The sequence below is a fragment of the Semicossyphus pulcher genome, unplaced genomic scaffold (assembly GCF_022749685.1).
Source record: "Semicossyphus pulcher isolate SPU_LCO1_2020_fin unplaced genomic scaffold, fSemPul1.0.p SCAF_16, whole genome shotgun sequence".
Classification (NCBI taxonomy): Eukaryota; Metazoa; Chordata; class Actinopteri; order Labriformes; family Labridae; genus Semicossyphus; species Semicossyphus pulcher.
Genome location: NW_027211670.1, coordinates 14,318,550 through 14,340,200, shown reverse-complemented (window position 1 = coordinate 14,340,200; position 21,651 = coordinate 14,318,550). Strand labels below are relative to the sequence as shown.

Genomic DNA, 21,651 nt, shown 5'->3' with positions numbered 1-21,651 from the left:
TTATCTGTTAGGCTTATCCTGTTAGGGTTGCAGGGTGGCTGGAGCCTATTCCAGCTGTCATTGGGCGAGAGGCGGGGTATACACTGGACTGATTGCCAGTCAATCACATGACTGACACCTTTCACACTCACACTTAAGGGCAACTTCAGAGTCACTAATTAACCTAACGAGCATGTCTTTGGACTGCGGGAGGAAGCTGGAGTACCTGGAGGGAACCCACGCATGCATGTGGAGAACATGCAAACATCCGAACCAGGATTTGAACCAGGAACCTTCTAGCTGTGAGGCGACAGCACTAACCACTGCACCACCTTGAGGCAATAGCTGATAGCAAATCTATTGATCCACTCGCTCACCTTTAACTGTAATATGACTGTATCCGCTGGGGTGTTCTCTGGCAGGATGACATTGTAAGTCTGCTGGCTGAATGTCGGGCTGTTGTCGTCCACATCCAGAACGGTGACAGACAGAGTCAGCCTGGATCGACGAGGGTCCACCGCACCATCCCAGGCTTCAACGATGAGAAAGTAGTGACCTTTGACCTTAAAGACGACAGAGAATCACGGTCAAACATCAACACTGCAGCTACTAAAAATAAGTACCGCTGTATTTTATGTTCTGCTTTGTAAATGTGACATCCATCACTTCCTGTCACCTCTCTGTCGAGTGGTACCGCAGTTCTGATCGCTCCGGTGGCATTGATGGAAAACAGCTTCTGATGGTTGACGAGCCGATAATGGACCTGACCACTCGCTCCCAGATCTGGGTCAGTCGCCTAAAAGCACACAAATAACACATGAACACAAAGCAATAAGAAAGCAGGACTTTTAAGATGCAATTCATCAGACGGTCTTTGAGGCAAATCCTTTTTAATTAAAAGTGAACTTCCTGGAAAAATCAAGCGTGGATAAAAAGTGTGTACGTCTGAGAATTTAAAAAACACTCAACCTCATTCAATCTTGTTATCATTTACAAAGCTTTTCTCGTGGAATAAAGACAAGTATGAGTGTGTGAGTGAGAGGGAGAGGGAGAGATTCTGCTGAATGACTCAGAGGAGAATAATCAATGCCATTTTCAGCCTCACACTTTCACTCAGGGGGCCTTTTGTCAAATTGGTACGCATCAACAATTCAATTGTGTTAGCGCTGAACTTTTGACCTTGCTCTTCTCACCCAGCACTACTTTATACACCTTCTTATTTAAAGTTCAGCAGAGAGAGCTCGGTGTCATTCAGAAATGACTCAGTCTTGTTTCCTTTCTTACTTAATTCCTTACTTTTCCCGTCGTGTTATTTCTCCTGTCTGATGGTCTAAAACTTTCCAGGTAGAGCTCCGACAAGGTGACAGCGACACCTTGCCCCCACCCCCAAATCCATCAGTAGCGATTGTTAAACTTTCCCACAGTTAATGAGACAGTGGTTCCAATTTTCACTTGAAAAAAAAAAAAAAGCAGCACAGCTCGTCTTCTTTCCTTTGTCGCGCTTCTGTCAACTCTCCCACCTTTCCCGACTAGTCCAACTCTGACTCCGTCGCCTCATCGTCTCTCGCAACTAATAAAAACGCGGTGTTGAGAAGGTGACAAATTGCTAGCTGGTGCGCCTTTCACCTCATCAGACTGCTCTTCAAATCAGCATTCTGACGGCATTAAAATAGATGAGAGCGGAGCAGAGGAGAGCAGAAGAGAAGAAATATTAACATGGTGTATGTGTGTGTGTGTGCTGGGAATACCAATTGTCTTACACTGATTTTTGACTCTCAGGTCTAAAAAAAGAAGAACTATTATTTGGCGGTTAGTAGCAAGTGCTACAGTAGTAAGTAAGAAAACTCTCTTTGTGTGATGGTGTAAAGATAAAGACCATGCTTACGGTATTCACAAACATGTTTCAGTGTTTATGATGCCAAAATTATGACAATAAAATCTTGTTGACTAAACATATTATGATGACACTGGTGTGACTTTTACAAGGATCTATTGAATGTAATGACCATCCATCCATTATCTTCCGCTTATCCGGGGCCGGGTCGCGGTGGCAGCCTACTCAGCAAGGTGACCCAAGCGTCCCTCTGCCCAGCAACATTTTCCAGTTCCTCCTGGGGGATCCCGAGGCGTTCCCGGGCCAGACAGGATATATAATCCCTCCAGCGAGCTCTGGGTCTGCCCCGGGGTCTCCTCCCAGTTGGACATGCCTGGAAAACCTCCAAAGGGAGGCGCCCAGGAGGCATCCTAACCAGATGCCCGAACCACCTCAACTGGCTCCTTTCGACGCGAAGGAGAAGCGGCTCTACTCTGAGCTCCCCCCAGATCTCCGAGCTCCTGACCGTATCTAAGGCTGAGCCCAAACCCTCCGAAGGAAACTCATTTTGGCCGCTTGTATCCGTGATTTCATTCTTTCGGTCACTACCCAAAGCTTGTGACCATAGGTGAGGGTTGGAACATAGATCAACTGGTAAATCGAAAGCTTTGCCTTCAGGCTCAGCTCCCTCTTCACCACCACAGTCCACGGAGGGGGCAATCCACCAATTTCCGGCAGAGAACTTCTTCAGACTTGGAGGTGCTGAATCTTATCCCAACCGTGTCACACTCGGCTGCAAACCGCCCCAATGTAATGACCATTGAGACACAATCTATCGGACATCATCCACAATCATGAGAAGGACACAGTTAGCGCCCGATCAGACAGAACGCGTTTTAGCAGCTGTTTTTGGCGAAACGCTCTGAGCGCCTCGAGTTGAAGAAACTTCAACTCAAAGCAGAAAAGTGCCCGACGTCATTGCCGTTTTTTTCTCATTGTCAAATCGGAAAAATGTAAAGGCAGGCCTTCTGCCAGTTTACAATATAACATTTAGGTGAATGACAGCTAATGATTCGGTGGTTGCCATAACAACAGTAGAAAAAAAACTATTTTTTTAACCATAGGGCCCTTACACTGCACATTCAGCATTTGAATTTCTCCAGCAAGCTTTTGATCAATTACAACATGCTCTGTTAAACCTGAAACTGGTTCTTAAGAACACCAAATATATTTCATTCTCGAGAGCATCGTAAACAACGGTTTACATATCAACACTTTGACCGGACACAGCTCTGAAAGAGTGCTATCCAGTGATTCATTGATAGGTTCATTTTAAAAGAAAAGAAACTGCCGCTCAATCAATGAATCAATGATGCTGAGAGTGTGAGACAGGTAGGCTATACAGAAGGGGAGAGGATGAGGGCTTATTGATTCAGATGGATGAAATAATAAAGCCAGGTAACGTCGTGTCCTGCGTTTCCGTCAGGTTTTCAAAGCTGCCCTATACAGTTGTATGCTCAGTGATGTATGAGGTCAGGGGATGTTATAGATTGCGATTAATCTGCGTTCATTTTTTTTACCCGCTATTTCTTCTGTAATTATTGCGTTATTTTGACAGCCCTAATTTTAACTTAGGGATGGTGCAAGATGGAACGTTTTAGGACCACCCAACGTGTGAGGATTAACCCTCTGGGGGTTACGAAAGTTTAACCAAAGTGTCACGGGAAACTATTTGATAATTGTCACGATATTTCTCTGGATAAGAATAGTCGACTGACGTTATTGAAACTAAAAACAAACCACTTAAATGATCAAATTAAATCCTCCTGCAGGGCCCAGGATTGGAGAGAGATAAAAATACATTTATATGTAATTTACTTTACCTAAGACCCGCTCGAAAAGAAGACTGAGTGTGCAGCTAGTGGAGAGGTGCTCCAGATTTAACACAGAGGGAAAAATATAAAGAAAGCACAGTAGTGTTAAACAATGCTAAAATACTGGATCACCAAAACGGCATGTAATTAATTGATTACATTATATGTTCACTCTTGAGCTTAAAAACGAAACATTGACCAATTTAAATTTCATTAATTAACTCAAACCTCGTCCGTGGGTGAAGGCTGTGACATGAGAGCTCCATTAAAAGTAATTGACTTTTTATTATATAATGTATGTTATTTCACATTCTGTCTCTTTATATAACATGAACATTATAAATTGGAAATTTGGTCGCAGTGTCAAAATTGTCAGTTTTATGTGTTTATCAAACCCCCATTACTCATTCATATCTATTTCCCATTTAATTTGTCGAACTGCCGCAGTGACCCATTTTTCCCCCGTTCGTCCAATTTCGGTTCATTAAAGTTTCATCTTATCTCACATAGTCACTACGAGGATTAATAGAAATTAGGTTGTGTTTTGCCAGTGTTATGCAGACTGTGGAGAAGAATGAAGTCCTCTTCGTGTCATTTTCTGTGCAGTGATTCGTCGATATCTGGGTGTAAAACTATGATACAATTAATGGAGCATCCAGTCTTTGGGGGATTATCTTGGGTTGTTTGGAGAAGGAAAAGAGACATTGTGAAACATGGACAATGTGAGAGAGAGAGAGAGAGAGAGAGAGAGAGAGAGAGAGAGAGAGAGAGAGAGAGAGAGAGAGATAAAGGAATTCTTGCATATTACCTTTCCTGTTTTATTTTGAAATCCAACCTCTCCTATCATATCACTTCCTGCCTTTAAGTGTCCCCCAATCCCTTGATTAGCAGCACTGGCCTCGTTACACACCTGCCCCTGATTATCTCGTTAGCCAGCCGGCTCATACGCTCCTTTGTTTGTCCTCCTCAGTTGCTACATTATCTCTGTTTAACCCCATTGTTTACATCGTTTTCTAGCAATTTCTATAACTTTGTGCATCTTGGTTTTGACTCTGCCTGACCTTCAGATATTTGCCTTTTCCCTACAACATTTGTAAGCTACCTCCTACTCCCTACAAGTGTATGACCTTCTCTTTGTCAGTAAAAACCAAGCCTGTTTTGAACTTCAGCCTGTGTCCTGTTCATCTCTGCATTTGAATCTTTAAGTGTCTTTAACCTTTTCAGCTTAGCTTAGCATAAAGACTTGAAACAGATGGAAACAGCTGGCCTGGCTGTCCCAGCACCTCTCTACCGCGTTTGCATCATATGGCGTGGATGGTTTCCTATATTAACGACTTGTATAGCTTCAAAATGATTGTATAATTACAGAGTTGGTTGCATGAAGATTAATGTAGTGTACTTTTGTATCAGTAAGGCAGCAGATACACTTGTCTATGCACCACGCGTTACTGGAGGATACCCCTAGAGGGCACGGCAGACAGCTAGTCGTATGAAACTACCGTATGTGCGGCATGTAAACAACAGACACGGCGACACTCGAGGACGTTACTAATATCTTAATGCTGAATTCTCAGTGGCCTGGTGACTGCCAAATTCTGTAGCCAGCTCAAGCGACTGATGACCGGTGGACATAACACACCGTCTGCACTGTCCTCACTCTGCTTCTCCTCCGTGTACGGACGTAACGGTCCCGGACCTTTTTCCATTTAGTTTTGCAGGTTTCCACATCGAATTCTAAAATGGGACTTATCTGTCTCCAGCTGCTTTGACAGGCATGTGTGTGGATGATAACAATCCGTTTCCTAAACCTAATTATGACTTGGATGTTTGTGTGACCACCACTAACAGGTTGGAAACTCATATTGTTTGTATTTAAGATAAGAAATAGAAATAGTGGCTCTGAGCTGCTGCAACAGGCTGCCGATCTCTCACTACCCGGAGGTAGATCGATCAATTACAATCATTCTAATATGCCGTGACAGGGACATAAAGCTCAACTATGAGCCAGTAAATAGTCCGGCTCATAACCTTGAACACTGGTCAATCACTGGTTTAATCCAACTAAATGAGTGTGTGAATGTGTTTTAAGGTCACTGGTTGGCAAATTGTTACTTTTTTGACAGCGCCAGGCTAGCTGTTTCCCTCTGTGTCCAGTCTTTATGCTAAGCTATGCTAACTTGTACCTGTCCAAAGCCTTGTATTTTGGGAACAGATTAAAAAAAAGTTGTATCAAACTTTTCTAATCACTTCTGGCAAGATGAATATTTACCAAAATGTCAAGCTGTCACAGATCCTCAAGATGGCTGAATACGCCAAATAATTGTGCAACAATGTTAACATTTGCTTTTAAATGTATTTCAAACCAAAGAAATAACTTACGAGCCCACCAAAATGGCACTAAATCATTCTTGTGACATTCAAATTGAGTTTTATTTGACTTGAAAACTGAACCGATCTGAACAGAAAAGGGCTGATGTTTGATTTACGTCATTGTTGTTCTTTAAGCGGCCTACAGTAATGTTGCCACTGCCTTTAATTTCACACACTGGATGAAATACTTGAGCGAGTCGGGCTGTTTTAATCATCATGGTGTCAAACATATTGATGTCTGCAGTTCCTGGAGTCAGGTGCCGCGTCTGTGCCTCTATCCCTCCTCTTCTATCCTCTCTTCCTTTGTCTCTTATCCGTCCCTCACAGTCTCTCTCGCAGTTCTCTCGGCATAATTACACTGCCAGACAGTTAAAAGCCAGAAACACAATAGGATTAATGTCTCAGCAGCGTAACGTCTGCTGCTTTTCAACGCACAATGACAAAAGAGCTCAAGCTCAAGGCCTGAAATATACATGACACACACTATCACTACAATCACCGGCTCTGCCTTTCCTGTTCGAGTGCTCGTACCTCTCGTACCTCTTTTCTTCTGATTTCCCCCTTTTCATCACTTTCTCATTTCTACTTCTTATTTCATTTCTAGAGAAGCACCTGCATCTGAAGCTGAATTACTGACATTTTTTTCATCCGTCTCATTTCTTTTGCAGCGCCAATAAAACATACACCGAGTTATTATAACAGTGTGGGAGTCTTTTCTTAATAAGCATACCGACAAGCCGTCACCTTAGTGGTCTTACTTGCATTTGAATTTGAATCCCTGCTATTTCTTCTTTTCAAGTCTGCACTTAAAATGTTTTTGTACTTGCTGTACTATGCTGTTTATGTATGGTTTGCCTACAAATAGGGAGTCTGGAGCCTCACAAGGGGCGACAAGAAAAATTTTGAAAGGTTTCAAGATGATTGATGGGATGGCAAGGCAGAAAGAAATAGTTCTGATACACAAAATTGTGTTTATTTTCCAGGCGCCACACATTTTTTGTTCTGTTTTTTAAATTGTTTTAGCTTGTACTCTTTGGTTAAACTGGTCACAGTTAGACATATGTGACTATTGATGAGGGACTTGAAAGTAGACGTGTCATCACAAGCCAAAAAAAAAATATAATGTCCTATTACCCCTCTAGAACGTTGCGCTTCAAGGATGCAGGCCTGCGTGTGGTACCTAAAGTCTCTACTGTCGCTTTGTGACTGGTCAAAAAAACAGCACCGTAACACAAGGTTACAATCGGCATTCAGACCCGGGTCAAATGACTCTGCAGTAGACCCGGGTAATTATCGCCTCGGCTCCGATCCGCATTGATGGGAACACAAAACCTGTGTCGAAACGCTAATCTCCACCCCCCTTTCTGGCATGATGCTATGCTCCGTCGGTAACTTGTCATCTCAGCTATAAATTCCACCCGTCTCCGTCCGAGCAGCGCTCGAACATCCTTCCAAATTTGTCAGCGCCGAGTTTGATGCACAGGCTTTATTAGTAATAGATACAATAAAAACCTAACCACCGTAATATCGTCACTATCTGCCTAACTAACCCTGTCTCCGGTGCATTTGTGACGTCAGACGGTGACGCAGCAGAAAAGAGACCGACAGGTATACTCCACTGGCAATGCGAAAAGAGACAATCAGCATCCACAAGCGGGTCTTCCCGGGTCTGAAAAACCTGCGTCAACACGCTTATTTCAGCTGGAAAGAGGTATAAGAGTAATATGGGAGGTAAAGCCTCAGGCTCCTCTCCTTTGGAATCATCTTTTAAGAGTAGGCTTAAAAGTTTCCTCTCTGATCAAGCTTATCATTAGGGCTGGCTCAGGCTTGGACAAGCTCATAGTTATTCTGCTATGACTGCCAGGGGATCTGACACACCGAGCTCCTGTCTCTCCCTATCTCTCTCTCTCTCAATCTGTATACATTCATGTTATCTGCATACATGTATGTCCCATGTATGTTGAGCTCCCTTGTCTTGTAGGTTCATGTGGATTATTGTGGTGGACCGCCTGCTGGAACCAAAGCCATTTTTCCGCAGCGCAAAGACAATAATGGTACATGTAGAGAGATAACCACCACCTGGTAGAAACAGGCAATCATGCCAACAGTGTGCAATTTTTCATTCCTGCTATTACCTGCAGCAGCTGATTCCACTGATTCATCCCCCCGTCTGTGGCTGAAGGTGTAAAAATAAGTTGAATCACCTGTTGTTGTGTTGGAGGAGGAAGCTGTAAACTAATTAAGAGCATCTATTAGAGGCAGTTGTTCAAAGATGTTCCCTCCTAACTTTGTCGTCTCCACCGCTCTTTCCTCTCCCAAGTGTCCTTCTCCCATTCCTCTCTGCCACACATGCATGTCTCATTTACCTCCCTTCTTCCCAGCTCCGCCTAACAACCACCAGCAAACCAAGGTCAGGTCCATTCATTTTCTAGGTAATCCGTTTATTGCCAACAGGTAGGGACCCTTGGTTTGGAATGAGGCCCGGAGTCGTGCCTTGCATGGCCTGCTGAGGAATCACGCCGTCTGTTTTGGTTTGGATAAAATCCAAGGGTCCTTGAAAGGAAGGAAGTTCAGGATTGGAATGCTTTCAAGTGCCCTCTCTGAAGATTAGGATAGTGTCTTTGCATGTTGAGTTTGGAACAAGCCCAAAGGTCTGAGCGAGAGTTAAAACTTGGAAAGCTTTGAATTAAATGCCCTCTTTATGGATAAGGTTGGGTTTACGAGTTTGGAACACTGCCCGATTGTCCAAGCTGGAAGAAATATTGAACTTTTACATTTGGAACCTGTTAAAGGTATGGCATGTTGAAAATCCATGACAAAGGTCTTATAAGGGCCATATATTTATCTCATGAGCGGTCCCAGTGTTCAACCAGAGAACCATGATTAACATTTAGAAGCTGGCAAAGTGTCAGACTGATCAAAGACCCCCTGACACTGCTGTATAGAAGCTATGAATTAAGCTTGGAGCGAATCCAAGCAAGCATGCAACCGAGGGCACAGTTTTAAAGATGAGAGCCTCACATATTGTCAGATTTACTCATGACCCCCTGTCTGACGAATATATGAGTCAGTTATTAGGGTCTGGAACAAGTCCAGGAGTCGTCGTGGTAAGAGCAGGCGAGAGTGCTGATATAGGTAAAAAATACATCCCACTAACAAGAGATATTAATACTGTATGTGCTGAATCTTTATCTTTTTTTAACATTATAGTACATAAGTTTCATATTCAGATATATTTACCTCATTACATTGTTGCAGACCAAGTACAACCCTTCATGAAACTGGTATTCCCTAATGACAGACGCCTCTGTCAGGAATGGTTTGAGGAACACGACAACGATTTCACGGCGTCGACTTGGCCTCCTAATTCCCCAGATCTCAATCCAATGGAGCATCTGTGGGATGTGCTGGACAAACAAGTCCGATCCATGGAGGCCCCACCTCGCAACTTACAGGACATAAAGGATCTGCTGTTAACGTCTTGGTGCCAGATACCTCAGCACACCTTCAGAGGTCTAGTGGAGTCTATGCCTCGAAGGGTCAGGGCTGTTTTGGCGGCAAAAGGGGTCCTACACAATATTAGGCAGGTGGTCATAATGTTATGGCTGATCGGTGTATGTGGAAGTTACTTCGACTTGTACCTAAACATTGTTGCAGACCAAGTACACCCCTTCATAGAAACGGTATTCGCTAACGGCAGTGGCATCTTTCAGCAGGAATGGTTCAGGAATTGTTTGAGGAACACGTCAACGAGTTCAAGATGTTGACTTGGCCTTCAAATTCCCCAAATCTCAACCAGGCTAGCATCTGTGGGATGTGCTGGACAAACAAGTCTGATCCATGGAGGCCCCATCTTGGAGCTTAGAGGACTTAAAGGAACCTCAGCACACCTTTGGAGTTCTAGTGGACTCCATGCCTCGATGGTTCAGGGTTGTTTTGATGGTAAAAGGAAAGCTCTACCCAATATTAGGCAGGTGCTTATAATGTTGTGGCTGATTGGTGCATGGGATTGTGGACATTGATATCACATTCAGCAGGAAGTCTTGTCAAAATCTGCCCTCTTTCTCGAGAAAAACTCCTGCAAGAATTCCAGGAACTTCAAAGCCACTGCAATGCAACTGTTTTAGCAAGTCCAACCTAAAAATTCAACTGCTATATCATAACATGTGTTTGTCAATGTTTTCACAGGACTCTATGGACATGCATCAATGGAGAGATGTCAGAGTGAGGGGGCAACACATGCACATGCGCCCCGAGGAGTTGGGGATTCGGTGCCTTGCTCAAGGACACCTCAACAGTGCCCAGGAAATGACACAGCATCTCTCCAGCTACCAGTCCCAATTTCTATGCTTGGTCCGTACCAGGACTTGAACTGGCCACCCTCCGGTTCCCAAGCCAAGTCCCTACAGACTGAGCTACTGTCTACCGTTAACTATCAACAGTATCAACAAAAGTCATCAACTTTTTCAGCCGCAGCAGTTTCACCGACTCACTCACTCACACTACATGCTTAAAATGAACATACTACATTAAAACGCAGAGCATCTAATGAAAGAGGCTATCCTTATTCTACCATATACAAACTTAATAAGATACAAGGTAAACCCATCTTAATAACTCATAATATGCAGTTCTACCTGTAAAGCCAAACTTCATCAGGGAACGAGGGAGTGATACATTCCCAGGAAGTAATAATCAAAACTAGGGGAAAACATCCAACCTAATTAGATACTGTCCCCAATGTGCCAAATGCTCGCACGCAATTCTCTAAAATCCTGTCCACCTCCAAATATGCACACACAGTCCTCTGAGTATCATAAAATGAAGTCCTAATTACAAAGCTACCAAGGTTTACAGAGTTATGTTAGGGATCTCTGTTCCCCGTTGAGGAAGATTATAAGAGCAGAATTTAATTAGAGACTCTGTGAAAATGTGTGTGCCGTGTGTGTGTGTGGTGAGAGACTGCAAAGACAAAGAAATGTTGATGAGGCTTAAAGGCGCCTTTATACTTCACTGTGTCTCTCCCTCCCGAGGTGGTGACCTTATGTCGGGATGGAGGAAACGAGACTTACAGTAAGACATAATGAGCTTTGCCACAGTAACAAAAAAGAGTTGTGTAACTTGTTACAAACAAGCAGATAAAAGCACGAGAAAAAGAACAAATACACGTGTAGTCTGTAATTAAAAGGGTCGGAACAGCAGGAGAGCATGTAGGATGATTAATTACTATTGTAATCCCTGCTAATTTAGATCATGACACATCATTCGAACAAAGGATTAGAGCAAAAGCAAGAGCAGCTGATGAACAAATAATGTGCACGTAATAAACACATTAGCATACAAACACCTGCTCTTATTCAAATATGTTACGCTCATACATGTTCATACGGTTGTAGACAGAAGAGATAGAGGAAGAGATGTGTGTGTGTGTGTGTTTGGTGCCTCGCTGTGCATGTTCAAGAGTGTGTGTGAAGTGTGTGTGTGTGTGTGCGCATCTTCCTACCTTGACCTGTCCGACGAAGGCGTGATCCAGCTCCTCGATGACGGTGAGGTTCACTGGCAGCGAAGGATCGAACAGCGGGTCATTGTCGTTCACATCCGTCACCACGATGTTCACCGTCACAGTGGAGGTCTACACACACAAACAGGAAGTGTGTTACTATTCAAGTCAGAAACTTCAGAAGATGCATTTTGTATTCACTTTGATGGCATCAGAAAGTTTTATTTTACCATCTTCTCTGCGTATTTGTTCCCCTTACTAACAACTCTCTTATGTAACAAACTACAGAGCCAATTTTGCTTGCTAATTAGCTGCTAGCTGGTCCAGACCTGTCCCACCACTTTGGGCTTGAACAGTTCAATCTAAAAGCAAAAACAGTTAACCAATGATAGACTTTACACCTTTTCGCTAACACTTAAATGTTTATGCATAATTAAGAAAGTGAAAGTAAAATTGCCTGAAGGTGGCCAAAAAGCGTAACATGCAAGAAGAGAAAAGGATGTGTAATTCTTGGTGCTATATAGAGTCTGTGACAAAATATTAAATGTCAAATTGCACCCCAGTACAAGTCCCAGCTTGGATATCTTGTTTCAAAGCTATTCATTCCATATACTTGGGAGTTCAATTTATATCAGATATATGATACTTTCAGTAGCACTCTATCCTTATTGAAATAGAATGGTCTTTTAATTCTGATCCCCCAGGGACTCCATAAGCTTTACAGAAATAGAAAAAAGAAAGTGAGAGACAAGTTCCTGAAAGCTAAGCCTAGTGTTAACCCCACTGATATCCTTAAGAGTTGTTGTACCTTTGTCCTTGGTTGAGGAATGGTTTCCCCCAGATAGAAGGTATCTGTTGCTCCACAACGGAGATTATTAACACATTTATGAATTTAAAAACTTAAAATTCAGACGAGCACAACCCCCATCTGACTTTTTGAATTAATTAACTGACCATTTAATATTGGGTCCTTCACCATTACAAACATAGCCTCTTAGTAGTTTTTGCCAATATACTGCCGGAGGTACAAGTGGGATAATGGGGCCATTTATTTTGACCCAAGTATCAGAATTTCAATCTTATATCCTGAAAGATATCCAAAATGCTTCAATGTTTTTTTTTTAAACTGGGGAGAGTTTACTGAAAGTCTGCCGTATAAATGATTGTATCATCTGCATAGAGTGATATTGGATGTGATGTTGCAGCCTATTAATCAGGTGATCATGAGGTAAGTTTCTTATTAATTGTGAGAGCAGTTCCATGGATAATTGAAATGTTTTTATGTAAAAAATCTGAGAAGCCTTCTCCTATCAGTTCCCATAGGACTGGAAGTCAGCATTGAGTTTTCATATTGAGTACATATTAAGTATATCTCCAAATGATTTTGGAGACCCTCCAAAGATAAGGCCACGCAACACAATGAAACACTGTTTAAAGTCAAGAAATAGCAGGCCGACGACAGACAGGATTTTCTGTGTTGCACTCAGAGCTGGCCCCTTGATAAAGCCTGTTTGATCTGGGCTTATTATTTCATCAACCACTGTCTCAAGTCTACTGGCTTTTCCAATTGAAGAAAAAACATCCTCACGATATCTTAAGGGTGTTGTTTTTCCAATTGGATGGTGATTGGTATTTTCCATGGGGTCCTTATCTGGTTAAGGTGTTAATGTGGTGGTTTTTACATTTCTACTGTGCTACACATATTCAGTAGCATGATTTTGTGTTTTCTAACCTCAGTGGTTTAAGAGCATCCCAAAGTGCTGGATAGATTTCCACAGGTAAGCCAAACGCATTCGCCCTAAGAAATAAAACATAAGCTTGCTGATTTCTTTGGTTCCCAGGCAGGTTTTTTGTCCAATTTTGGACATTTTGATGGTGTTTAATTTATTCTGTTTCTTTTAGCCAACCATTGTTTTAAGTTGTTCCTCTTCTTTACTGTATGTCTTCCTGTTTTATCCCTAAATTGATTTGTATTTCGTTGCGGGGCTAGCGTTGGTTTTCATGTTCAAGTGCCATCCATCCATCCATCAATCCATTCAAAAATCCATCCATCCATTCAGCCAACAATCCCCCCATCCATTCATTCATCCATCCATCCGTCCATCCTGGACTGATCGCCAGTTAATCACATGGCAGCGCTATACAACTAAACTTGTGGCCACAGAGTCTAGTATGAAGTTGACTGAGTATGGATAATAAAACGATTGAAAATCTTTGCCACCAGAGACAGGAAAAGAAACAAACTGTGACTGTATTACCTGGAGTATTAAAGCACGTTTGTGTTTCTGTCGAGGGGACTCATTAAAATTCCATTATCAGTTACAGAACCAACAGCAAAAGCACCCAAAATGTTACCAAGTAAGGTCAGAGGAGCAGGGAAGAGAGAAGCTGGTGGGAGGCCGCCAATTTCTTGGTTTGACTTTCATGAGAGCAGAAAAGAGAGACAGAGAGAGCGTGATGGAAGATTTGACTTTCAAAAAAGGCAAACGGGGGGAGGCGTAAAATGAGGAAGCGCTAACCGATTCACAGCTCTGGGATGGAAAGAGAGAAAGCAGTGTGCGGGGGCGTGTGTGTGGGAGAGTGACAATCACAGAGGTGACAACAGGCTATTGAGGTTGGCAGGGCACACGATGATGCAAGTAATTTGAGGTTAAGAGCTTGCAGTTGACAAAACAGTTCATCTGAATGCCGATATATGTAAAGTAGAATGAGCTCTGATATAATGAAAAGGGAAGCTGTGGGAAATGCTGGCAAACACACACTCAGACAGGCACAAAGAGAGAGACGGAGATCCATTTTGCATCAGGCGGCTCTAAGCACATCATTTTTCAATAACTGCTCACCTAGGAGTTTATTATCTTGCTGACAGCTTGGCCACCTGCCAGAGTTTAACACCCATTCCCCCTATTTTTAAGGTTTCAGCTGTATACCGTGCAAAGTAGCTGCGTTATTTTCACTTTGGATTCTCATATTTTAAGGTAATTTTAATCAATCAATCGTTAAAAGTTCATATCACTAGCAGCCTGTTAAAGATCTACATTGTGCTAGCTTCCTGTGCTAAAACATGAAGCTAAAAGGTGAAAAAGTCAGCTGCGGATTCATCCCTTTCCCAGGAAAATGTGTCACTTCCTGCAAGGTAATCCCTGCCTGTCTTGACAATTGCTCAGCAGCCACGTGTAAGGGGAAATCCGTTGATGTCTGCCAGCTCAGAGCCACGATCACAAACCCAAAACATCAGACTGCTTTTCTTGCTCGACATTGTTGCTACTGAAAGATGTGGCTGGCAATATTTAGTATATTTTTTCTCATTGCCTTCTCATCCTGTGAAAAGCCTATGTATAATAAACCTGACGTGGCTTGTTCCTTTGTGCACAAAAACGACACATGAGTAAGCCACATTGTTGCATGGGGTGACGAGTCCTGTTGTAATGACTAGCGCCTGCTCATAGTCCCGTGGCAATGCTGTTTTTTGCCTTAGTCCCTTTACCTTCTTAACCCCCTGTCTGAAAGTCATGTGCTAACGATACATTGTACAAGTCTGCCTATGACTATTGGCGCTTGGGTTCTACCCTCTTGCCTGCACTGCCAATTGTGACAACTCTCTCTGATTGAGATGTATTAAACCAAAGGGGGAAAATAAACCCCAACAAAAGCATAGTTTACTTCTAACTGAGTGACGCTTATTTAAACTGCAGTGCCCATTCAACAAATGTCCTGGGGTGCTGGTTTAGCTCAGTTGGCAGAGCAGGTGCCCAGTCCTCGATGTACTGATCGACTCTCGGTCTGTCGATCATTTGGTGCATGTCACCCCCCACTCTCTACTCAGCATATTTCCTATATCTCTTCAGCAGTACTCCGGCTTACTCTAGCAGTCCACAGACATGCTCATAATGTTAATTGGTGACTCTAAATTGCCCGTAGGTGTGATGTGAGCGTGAAAGGTTGTCTGTTCTGTGATTGACAGTCAGTCCAGAGTGTACCCCCCACTCCTCACGAGCCCAAACAGGATAAGCGGTATAGGTAATGGATGGATGTTTGAATACATTTTTACCTTCATTAAAGGGGGGGGGGGGGTGTTATGCTAATTTAAAGCTTAATATTTAACTCTTAAGTTTAAAAAAACTCATCATCTCTCTCTGACTGGGTCTGTGTTCTCTCTGTGCAGGCCCTCATACAGCCTCTGCCTGAAACGACTTAGTCGTTAGTCGGTTGTCCCTTTAAGAAACTTCGCCCCTACAAGCCCACTTTCTTCTGATTGGCCAGCTCTTTCCGAAGCCTTCTTAGGCTGCACTTTGTGACGTCACAAAGTGCAGCGTTTAGAAAAACCCTGTGAAACCTGGCGTTCACAGCTGCCTGCAGACTGAGCTGAGAAGCCTGGGGATTACTCCAACATACTTTTACCTACAGATTTGAAACTTCACCCACGTTTAGTCTGAACATCCAACATTGTAACATTATATATATGTATTAAAATGTGAAACAGCATAATACCCCCTCTTTAATGTAGCTACAGAGGCGCCAATTCTCTCAGTAGTTAACGCCAGAAACAGGATGATTCACAAACCCATGCCATGATTGAGCACTACACAGCCCATGTGACAACAGCAAACTGTACTGCACCGGAGTTTAACTTGAGTCCAACAATGCACAGTGCCCTCACAATGGAGCTGGTTTACTGCACAGGCTTGTAGGGTCCTCAATGCGTGGCAGTATGATGGATTCACTGGCCAAATAGCCAATTAGGCACTTTGTAGTCTGACACTCTCACAACGGGACATTTAATAATGGGGGACACAGACGGGTGTGTGCGTGTGTGCACGCATATAAAGACAACCCAAGGCCTTTGGAATGATGCTGATTAATGGTCCTGTGTAAGGCAACTACACCCCAATCTTCTCCTCTCCTTTTTCTGTTTCTTTCATTCCTTGTCGTCCCGTCTTGTCTCTTTGTGTAGCACATACCATTCCTCTTATACACCTACTCTCTCTCTCTCTCTATCTTTTCACATTTCTCTATTCTTTCTCTTCTCTTGTTCACAATATAATGGAGTGTCAAGCAGAAAAATGTGCAAACTACTTTTAGCCATTTTCCGGCTTAAAGACCTCGGGGGCACAAAGATAATACGCTAATTGTCAAGGTCCAGAGAGCAACTGAGTAAGTGTGTGTGTGCGTCAAGTCCTCTTATAGAGTTGTGTATGAACACACAGTACGGTTGTTAAGGTAATAACTGCTCCCTCAATACCTCTCTCATCTCGCTCCCGTCCTCTCTCGCACTCCAACTTCCTCCCACTCACTCTCTCTCCCGTCACATTGCGCGTGTGGGTGTGTGTGAGAGAAGGTCAGAGTATTCAAATCAGCATTTTCCTTTCACACAGGGACCTTGAACTTTACCTTTTGTTTTAATTGACATGTGCGGGAGGGGGAGTCAGAGAGGAGGAGGAGGAGGAGGAGGAAGGGAGACACTTTTTCTAACTCTAGACTAGACGGATGATGATGAAGAGAGGAGAGGAGGAGAAGAGGGCAGTCAGAGGAGTAAGGAGAGGAGGGCAGCGGGGTGCCTCCGTCCGTCGTCTTCATTTGACTTTCATGTGAGAGCGTCTGAAGATTTGACTTTTTTTAAAAGGACAAAAAAGAAGAACACAAACAAAGAGAGATAGAGGAAGTGATGCTGGTGACCTGTGATCAATTAAGTAAGTGATAAAGGGCACACATGCCGTCATCTTTGCAAAATAGCTCTAGCAATCTCTTTGAGGTCGTTCAAGTGTCCCACCGTCTCTAGGAAAGAGTTTGATCTCTTCTTCTTTTCCGTTTGAGTCTGGAAATAACGCCTAACAACAACTTTTATAAACTCTGACAGAGAAAGACAGATCTGAACCTGATGAGCAAAGTGTTTTTCAGGAGGTGTTATGTTATGTTTTAATGATAACACCTGTACTGTGTGATCAACTACCTTTAAAATGACAGAAAGTGCTTTACACGCACTTATCTGCTCGACAAGTATTAAAGGGATAGTTCAGGGTTTTTAAAGTGGGTTTGTATGAGGTACTCATCAATAGTAAGTGCACTACACTAGATAACAGTCAGCTCGGCCCCTGTTAGGAGAAGCCTGTAGGTATACAGGGCCCTTGTGTGGAGTAAGACATGGTGCAGAGGGAAAGGGTGATAGAAAAAATGTTTGTTTATATGTAGGACTCTTTTAAAGCTCCAGTGAGGAACTTTCAGTTTGTGTTGATCTTTGCGCCCCCTGTGGACAAAGTGATACCTCCTATCTCTTTGCTGATATTGTCCTATACAGGTGTTGGAAGCGTTTTTTTAACCAAAATTTTTATTCTTGTTTATTTTAACATTCAAACGTATCACTTGCTGTTAATCTTTGCCGTGGAAAATATAGAAAAAAAGTCTGATTTGGCATCGCAAAGTTAAAGGTATACGAAGTAGGATTTTTCCTTGCATTTTGTCAACAACACATTCAAACTGAGCCCCTCTTCCTGAGCTCTTCCTCACCAGAAGCTCGGTCTCACTCTCTCGTGCGAGAACACGCCCACTCCACCGAGCTAACACCGACAGCATCACAGTTACCTTTGCGCTAGCATGCTAACCACCGGTTACCGTTGCGCTAGCATGTAAACAACCGGTTACCTTTGCACTAGCATGCTTACCACCAGTTACCGTTGCGCTAGCATGCTAACCGCCAGTTAACTTGTCCTACCCAGTTTAAGGCACCTACCTGTCAAACAAAAAGAAGGCCAACCCTGCCTCGCTCTTTCGCCATGTTCGTCGGTCTGAATGGGGCCCAGTTGCCAATTTGAACCACTCCCACACTCACCTATACGCTGTGATTGGCTCAGGGAACCAAAACAGCGCCTCTCCTGAAAACGTCCCTTGCAAAGCAAAACAACAGAATGGATGCAGAGGGAAGGGTCTCACAAGGGTCTGCTCACACACTCACCAACACACTTGTATAGAGGCCCATAAGTGATGATTTATATTATATTATATTTGTCAAAGCCTATGTTTTATTTTTCTGGGAAAATCCTACTTATTATACCTGTAACGGCCTCGTCTGACACGTAGCCCCCGGCAGTGGATACAGGCATTAAACATTTCTATGACGATATAATTGATCCTCTTGCTGATGGTCTTGTTTGCTTTTGTAGCTCATATAGAGACATCAGTATTCATTTCAATCCATTTCATAACCAGCTAAAAACACTTCACAGGAGCTTTAAGTGGCTAAAGTACGTGACGCTCTTGACCCCGTCTGCAGCGGTACTTAGCTTAGCCTCCATGTAGGAACTCTGGCCGGCTTCTCCCAACAGGGGCCGTGCTGACTGTTATCGACTGAACGCAGTACACTTCCTATTGATGTGTACATCAAATAACCCCACTTTAAAAACCCTGAACTATCCCTTTAAGTAGTTTTGAAAATCTCAGTTTAAACGTCATACATAATAGATCATTGGAAAACGGTTTAGTCCTCATTGGTATGAATATGATTAGAGACTTTTTAGTGCACTCTTTCATGCTACAAGGTCTCCTCCACTACTTATCTGAATTTCTAAAAGTTGTACAAAAATGGGATGCAAGGTTAGACTCGCTTTTACCTTACATATTTTATTCCTCAGGTTGATATTTTTTATGTTATAATACATTTAATTTCTAAGCTGCTACTGAAGTTCAGGGTTGCAGGGCTGGCACACATATTACCCAGTCTTTTCATATCTCTTTGCAAGCATCCATAATAGTTCAAAGTTCATTGTAAGAAATGAATTTGGGCTTTTTACTTTGTTGATCATTAGTGTAGTAAGTAGTGAAGAGAAGTATTCAAATGTCCATTCCAATGTCCTTCTTTCTTTTATATTGCTGCTGCTGTTTGTCGCATCTCACTGTGAATGCTTCAGTTTCCACCTAAGCAGCCTTTCACTTTAACTCCATCGGGAAGACTTAAGTGAACGACAACCAGTTAACGTCTTTGTGGTGCAGCTCTGTTTCTTACCCCATCTGGGTGTCCGTCCGAGGCTGTGACCACCAGCGTGTAGTAATCCAGAGACTCCCTGTCCAGAGGCTTGTCCAGAACCAAATACCCTGAACTGCAGAGAGAGCACACAGGGCATCCTGTTAAACCTCTTGTCATGAGCTTCAAATGACCCAACAGACAAGTACAATAAAAGGACCAAAATCAAAGTAAGCATTGGTTTTCACACTCAAGAATCCCGTGATCATATTGAAGTTTCACTTGATAAGTCATGCGTTGATTCCAGCCCTCTGAAAGTAGTCCCTTCACTAACTTAGCTAACATTTGAAACATGTCTCCTTGTCTTAAAATGTGTATCCCTCTTTAAATACACCACTTTGGAGACATTTTCTAAGCAGTTGGCAGGCCCTGATAACTGCTGCATAAAATCCTCAACACCCAGACGTGTATTTTTACACTGATTATGGGTACTTTGGTGATGCAGCGGACGCCTCACAGCCATAAGCTTCCACACAATGACATTAGGGGATGCCCTCTTGGGTGCTGTCGGTATAATGGCTCTGATTGGGAATGCGCCATTAAAAGAAACACTATGGGTAATTGTCTTTTACAAAAATAAAGTTCTGTAAATGCAAAGCACTCCACACTACTGATCAAAACACATTGCAAAAAGGGTTTTATTATATTACAGTAGCCAAGGAGATGAAGAATAAGGTACTGTGACATAAATGTATAGATAATATGTATCCCTGACATCCCCTTAAAGAGTGGGTATTATGCTGTTTCACATTTTAACACATATATATAATGTTACAATGTTGGATGTCCACACTAAACGTGGGTGAGGTTTTTCAGCTCAGTCTGCAGGCTGCTGTGAACGCCAGGTTTCACACAGTTTTTTTCTACACGCTACACTTTGTGACATCACAAAATGCAGCCTCAGCAGGCTTCAGAGAGCTGGCCAATCAGAAGAAAGCGGGCTTGTAGGGGCGGGGTTTCTTGAAGAGACAGAGCTGACTGAATCGTTTCAGGCAGAGGCTGTATGAGGGCCTGCACAGAGCACCAGTATGAGAAACATGAGGAGTTTTTTTAACTGTTGGTTATGCTAAGCTAAGCTTGATTAGCATAATACCCCCCCTTTAGAGTAAACTGCTGGTGTATTCCACTTTCCACGAAGAACAGAAGGTTAATTATTAATATGGTTTACAAGTCATACAATCTCAGATTCAATGTACTAATTGAATACAGTCCAGGAATGAAATGTCCAATCAGAAGCCGAGAGATAAAAGGCAGATTTAAAGGCAGGCGGCTTCTGCATATGTAAAAATAAGATAATCACTCTGGAAGATCAACGGCTTCAGCTGTCTGAGACTTCTGACCAATCAAAACCCGCAGCAGTCTTTGATGTCGGCCCTGATTGACTGGACTTTTTTCAATTTCGCAGTGAATATTACATAATGATAGAAGTGTTCTTAATTTAATCTACTTTTTAATTAATTAAAAACCATCTGAAATGCACATGTTCTCCAATATTGACGGTGTGTTTGAGAGTGTAGGCTTCTGTATGTGTCTTGATGCAGTTAGTAAATGTGGGTGGTGCAGATGTTAAGTGGTCCGCTGAGGGAAAGATGTGAAGCTTTCTTTTTTTAAAACAAACTAAAAGATGCTTCATGTATATTTATGGAAGATTCATGAGAAGCGAGGTCCCTGAACACAACGTGCACACACAAACGCACGCTTTTAAGTCGTTTTATTTTCTCATTTACAGGAGGAATATTGACACAATTCCTTCACATGCCTGCTCTAAATATAAACATCTACTATAACATGTGTAGAAATCCTACAGTAAATCCCATTGTTCAGAGAGAACCCAAGATAATTCCAATTTAATAAGACTTATTCTCAAACTAAGGGTGAAAAATCTCCTAAGAGCTCTTCTCTTGCATCCTATACCAAAGCTGGCACATTAAATTATAAAAGAATCTTTTGGCCATTAGTGTGTTCAAAATGGGCAAATACTCGACCCGTTCTGCTGCTCTCCAGATGTGCTTTTGGAGCATTTAACTGAGCCAAATTCTGCATGAAAGCAATGTTAAATCAATCGATGGCGTGCCAGTATGTTGCGCTTGTGTACTGGAAA

General features: G+C 42.7%; 1 protein-coding gene across 1 annotated transcript in view; it reads right to left on the bottom strand.

The window, feature by feature from the left end:
• The window catches only part of LOC138593144 (protocadherin-15-like), a 211,046-nt gene that overhangs the window by 85,969 nt on the left and 103,426 nt on the right, over nt 1–21,651 (bottom strand). The window contains exons 19-22 of the mRNA XM_069664016.1: nt 19,533–19,626; nt 11,540–11,668; nt 656–775; nt 357–542 (exon numbers count right to left, since the gene is read on the bottom strand). Of these exons, the coding sequence (XP_069520117.1) occupies nt 357–542; nt 656–775; nt 11,540–11,668; nt 19,533–19,626 (529 nt within the window). The remainder of the gene's footprint in view (nt 1–356; nt 543–655; nt 776–11,539; nt 11,669–19,532; nt 19,627–21,651) is intronic.